Source organism: Myotis davidii, unplaced genomic scaffold (assembly GCF_000327345.1).
Source record: "Myotis davidii unplaced genomic scaffold, ASM32734v1 scaffold37, whole genome shotgun sequence".
In the NCBI taxonomy this organism is placed as follows: Eukaryota; Metazoa; Chordata; class Mammalia; order Chiroptera; family Vespertilionidae; genus Myotis; species Myotis davidii.
Genome location: NW_006289395.1, coordinates 658,791 through 664,126, shown reverse-complemented (window position 1 = coordinate 664,126; position 5,336 = coordinate 658,791). Strand labels below are relative to the sequence as shown.

The following is a 5,336-nucleotide window of genomic DNA, read 5'->3' as shown; positions in this document are numbered from 1 at the left end:
CATTCCTGTGGGAGGACAATGAAATGAGGACAGAAATAGGGTGATGGGGGCAGGGAGCCTCCCCCTGGGCCGGCCAGCAGCCTCAGGGGCGACAGTCCCTCACTCACTTGCTGGCTCGCACAACGTCGGCAGCACAGTGGCTGATGGTGAGGTCCGCCATGCGCAGCCTCCGCTCCTCCACCTCCGAGGCGATGAAGGTCTCCTTGTCACCACTCTCCACCTTGATCAGCCGGATCTTCAGCTCCTTGGGAGGCCCTTCACTGAGTGATCGCAGCTTCAGCATATCAGCCCGGCTGACACCCGGTGGCCCTGGAGCTTCCTCACGAGACTTCTTCCCAGGGACGGGGGCTGATGACGCAGGTGTGGGCTGAGCAGAGGGTGCAGGAGCTGGGGGAAGGGCCGGCGCTGTGGGTGGCTTGGCCTTTGAGGCCCCACCGGTGTCAGGCCGGGCCTTCTCCCGACCCTGGATCTCCTCACTCTGCAGGTCCAGGTTCCCCAGCACTCGGCGACTCTTTTCTTTGGGGACCTTGGCCTTGGCCTTGACCCTGCCCTCACGGGGCCGCCGGCCCACAAGGTCCTTGCAGGCCCGCCTATGCCGCCGATGCTCCTTCTGATGCTCCTTTTGGTGCTCCTTCTGCCGCCGCTTACTGCTCCCTGGTCCCGTTACCGCCACCGCCCCACCACTCTCCTCCTTCGCCTGGGCAGGAGGCATCAGTCGCTCAGTTCCACTGTCCACTGGGTCTGCCGTGTCCACAGGGTCTGCCGTGTCCACTGGGCCTGCTGGGTCTGTGGCACTCCAGCCCACTCGCTCCACAAGGGTCTCACAAGCCCGACTGATCTCTTCTAGCACCTCAGACTCAGAGCGAGCAGGGGGCAGAGGCAGGGGTGGGGGCGGCGGGACAGAGGTCATGGGGCCCGGGGCTGGCTCTTCGCCTGCCCTGTGCTCCCGGACCCAGGGCCCACCTGAGGTAGAGAACTGAGATGATGAGGAAGCAGAGGACTTTGGGGAACCCTGGGCACTAGGGGCTGCTGAGGGGGGTGGTGGGACAGTAGCACCTGATGGGGGACTTGGGGAATACTGAGTGCTGGGCAAGGGCCCAGGACGGGTAGAAACCGCTGCTCCTGTCCCCCGGTAACAGTACTTTTGTCCCTCCAGCACGGAGGCCAAGGATTTGAGCAGGCTGGCTGGGCTGGCTGCTGGGGGTAGTGGGGGTGGCGGCGGCTGTGGCTGCGGGGGGAGAGGGAACTTGGCTAATGGTGGTGGTGGTGGTAGAGCTGGTGGTGGCTTCTTCTCCTGTTCCTGGGTGGCTGTGGCTGTGGTGGTGGTGGCAGCGGCGGCGGCAGTGGCAACAGCAGTGGTGGTTGGGGCTGTGTCAGCGGAGAATGGAGGCTGCAGTGATACAAAGGGCTCCTTTAAGGGGGGTGGAGGGGCTCCGCCTGCCTCCTGTTGTTGCTGCTCCTCCTCCTTTCGAATGGACTCATCCAGCATTTTCATGATGTTGGCCAGCCCATCAGGCAGGATCTTGAATTCAGCGGGCTCCTCAAACTGGTCCTCCGGCGGGGTAGAGGGAAAATCAAAGAGTCGTGCACCTCGGGCAGGCAGTTCCCCAACCGTTGGCGGCACAGGCTGGGGGGCTTTATTCAGGGGGCCTGGGGATGGCCCCGGCCCCACTTCGGGGGTCTTTGGGAAGGAGATCCTGGGCCGAGGGCTCTCCGGGCGCCTGAAGCTTCCTGAGGTATTTTGGTGGCAAGAGGAGGGAGGGGCTGGAGGCAGGGCAAGAGTTAGGGGTGCAAGAGGTGGGTCCTGGGGGCTCAGTGTTGGGCTGGGGGGCCGGGAAAGGGGGTCCATACTTCTGGCCAAATAGGGAGGTGGGGGGAAGGATACAGGCCCAGTAGGGCTGCTGCTGTGGCTGCCATTGTTGCTGCTGCTGCTGGTGGTTGGGGGAGTAGGAGGGATGTGCGAATCCTGAGTGCCCACAGAAAAACGGGGGGCCAGAGGCCCCAAGAAGCCCTCACGGTGCGGGAAGGGTTGTGGATGAGGGCGAGGGCGTCCCCCCGCCCCGAAGAAGAGATCCTCTAAGATCTCTCCAGCCTCACGGGCTGACCGGCAGGCTGGGCCCTTCAGCCAGGCGGGGGGTTGTGGAGGGCGTGAGAGGCGGGGACAGGGGGGTGGAGGAGGTGAGGGAGGGCCAGGTGGCAGGGATAGGTGGGGAGTGGCAGCAGGAGCTGCCAGGAAAGGTTTCCGGCCACTATGTGTCGAAGGCCCCAGGCGGCCTTGATGAGAAGCGACCTCCAGCGTGGGAGTTTGGTAATGGTCAGCGCCGGGCTGTAAGTGAAGGAGAAGACTGGTCAGAGGTCTGCTAGAGTCACCTTAGACAAGCTCCCACTGATCGCCCCACTCCATCTTCCCGCTCACTCACAATGCCTGGGCTCGGCTCCATGCCCCGGAGACCGTTGTTGCTGCTGCTGCTGCTGCTACTGCTGCTGGTGGTGGTGCCGGGGAGGCCGGGGGGCCGGGAAGGGGCGTAAGGCACGCAGGTGGCGGTTGCTGCTGGTGAAACGCTGGAGTCCATCCGCGACCTCTGAACTCTGCTCTCTCTAAGGTCACTTCCGGGGGGACGGGTGGCAGGCGGGCAGCCATGGCTCTCTGCTCCTGGGGGGCGGGGACCTGGGCCTGGGGGTGTACCCAGGACCAGCCGGTGGCCAGGGGGTTGCGCAGTATAGGTTGGAGCTGAGTATGGATATGGGTGAGACAGCGAGTGCCGCTGGTCCTACAGGAGACAAACGAGGATACTGAGTGAAGAATGGAGGACACAGGTACTTGCAGGTAAGAGATGAAGGTCAGCAGACAGTTGCTCACTTGGCGCTCTGGGGGTGCTGAACCCTTGCGCTCGGGGCCCCAGGCATCTCCATGCAAGGTACTCCACAGCCCTGGCTTGGCCAGCTGAAATGGAGAGCTGGTGGCTAGGCTAGGCAGGGGTGGTGGTGGTGGTGGTGGTGGTGGTGGTGGTGGTAATGGTGGTGGTGGCAGCGGCAGCCCTGGGGGAAGGCCAGTCTGGAAGAAAAGGGGGTGTGAGAATCCCATTCCTTGCCCCAGTCCTCCCACTCACTGCCCATCTGCCCACATACAACCATACCTGCTCAGAGTTGCAGCCTCTCCTGCGCTTGCCTCCAGGGCTGAGGCCCTCCTCCCCTGAAGGGCCTGAGAGTACTGCAGGAGGCACAGGCTGCACCACTGGGGGTTCGGCGGCTCGCTTCACTGGGGGACCCCCGCGCTTGGCCCCATAGTTCCGCTTGTGCTGAGGACAAAAAGAGAGGAGAGTGGCTCAGGTGTACACCTGGCCCAGCCCCCCTCCCTATCCCAACCAGCCCTGGTCTCACCTCAATGTGCAGCAAGTTCCATACTTGCTCCAGGGGGGGCAGGACCTTGGCTCGGTGCTGGCAGGAGCCAGGATGAAAGTTCCAGAGCTGGGCCTGGAGAGGTGGGGGAAGGGTATAGGGGACAGGGCAGAAGCAGGCATAAGATGAGGGCACTGAGCCAGAAGGCACAATCCTTGCCTATTATGTCTTGCCCCATCCCACCTGCTGTAGTCGGCCAATGTGGGGCCCCAGCTCAGCCAAGCTTCCTCCGTATCGAAGGGCGCTGTGGTAGCAGCGTATGGCCTCCTCACTGTCATGCTCTGACTCGTACAGCTGCCCGAGCTGCTCCCACAGCCCTGGCTGGGCTGGTTCCCGGAGCAATGCCTGCACACAGCCATGCAAGGTTTCCAGCTTTCCATGGAGGGGTCTTGGAGTGGGTGTCCTACAGAGCAGAAGGGGTTGGAGAGGGGGAGTGGTCAGGGTTGGAGGAACTCTTTTAAAGCCCCAGCCTTACTTCCCATCCCCAGCACCTTTAATCCTCACTCACCCTGGAACATAATATGGTTTGTTGGGGTGCCCAGAGCTACTGCCATGTGAAGGGGGTAGGGGAGCAGAGAGTGGGGACTGCCCGATGCTGGCAGAGCACCTGGAGAGAGAAGGTGTCTGTTAATGTACATCAAGATGGAGCAGAACTGTCCCTGCCCAGGAAGGAGGGGACAGGGGGAATAAGAGGAAGCAGCTGAGGACTGCACTCAGGCCCACAGAATGGCAGAAACCCAGAGAATGAAAGAGATTGAGGGGGCACAGGAGATGGGAAGACAAATTCCTGGAGACAGAAAGATGGCCCAAGTTCTCACCTGCCTCCAGGCAGCCATGCGCTACGAGGAGGGGGATGGGGCGGGCAGGAGCTCCACGCCCCAGCACAGCTCAAGCCCCCAAGGGCAAAGGCTTCCCGTGCAGCGCGGGCCCCTGGAGGGTCCACTGCCCGATGCATCCAGCCTGAGTCAGGGAAGAGATGATGTTCTTACTGGAGGCATAGCCTGAGCTGCCTGTATACACACTGCCAACCCAGCCATAGTTTTTCCCTTACCAGGTCAGCAGTGGCCCCAGGAGCCCTGGAGATCGGGCACGGCCCCCTGCCCCAGCTCTCTGGGGGGATGGTCCCAACTCCAACCGCTCTGACAGGAGAGCCCACTGCCCCCGAGGGCCGCCCAGGGCCTTTCACAGCCAATTCTACAGAGAGGAGGAGGCAGAGGGTGACGTTAGCGGCCAAACACAGTGGGAGTGCTGGGGCTAGGTTCAGCTCTGTCGCCCGCGCAGGGAGCCAGGCCTTGGCTTTCCCTGAGGGTAGGCCCACCGGGCCTAAGGCGCCCCTACGGGCCCAGGAGAGTGGCTCGGAACCGGGATGAGTAGCAGGGACCGGGATGGCCAGTCGGGAGCCAACAGTCAACGCCGCGGCTGCTTACCCGGCCTCCGTGGGAGCGTCCTCTGACAGCCTTGGCGAGCTCCAGGAACCTGGCCAATCACAGGACTTCCTCTCTGCTCAGAAAGCCAATCATAACCCACGTCTCCGCCTCGGTAACAGCCTGCCCGGGACCAATGGGAGCGAGGTTAGCCTGGCCGCTGCGGGTGGGGGGAGAGGGGCGGCGGAGCTGGACAGACAGGCTCGGCCCCGGATGACCCCGACGTGACCCGGCGGCTACCTACCTAGGGTCTCCATCTCGGACCGGACACTCGGGGCCAGCGGGGTCTGTGACCGCGTGGGTCAAGGCGGCGAGTCGCACGCCCGGGCCGGCCTGGGGGACAGCGCTCCCCGCCAGTCCCACGCACCCACAGAGCCGCCTGTGCTCCCTGCTAGTCCGCCCGAGATGCTCGCTGGCCACCCCGCCGCCCTAGGACCGATGGACCGCAGACAGATGCACAACGCAGACAAAGCACCGACCGCCTTCCGCTCGACACCTGCCCAGCGCCTGACC

The 5,336-nt window shown here is 63.5% G+C and overlaps 1 protein-coding gene across 1 annotated transcript in view; it reads right to left on the bottom strand.

Moving 5' to 3' along the window:
* KDM6B (lysine (K)-specific demethylase 6B) overlaps positions 1–5,336 on the bottom strand; it is a 20,697-nt gene that overhangs the window by 4,100 nt on the left and 11,261 nt on the right. The window contains 10 exon segments of the mRNA XM_006761708.2: positions 97–2,326; positions 2,421–2,771; positions 2,861–3,055; positions 3,138–3,299; positions 3,382–3,474; positions 3,583–3,802; positions 3,908–4,006; positions 4,218–4,359; positions 4,451–4,593; positions 4,827–4,946. Of these exon segments, the coding sequence (XP_006761771.1) occupies positions 97–2,326; positions 2,421–2,771; positions 2,861–3,055; positions 3,138–3,299; positions 3,382–3,474; positions 3,583–3,802; positions 3,908–4,006; positions 4,218–4,354 (3,487 nt within the window). The 5' untranslated portion in view covers positions 4,355–4,359; positions 4,451–4,593; positions 4,827–4,946.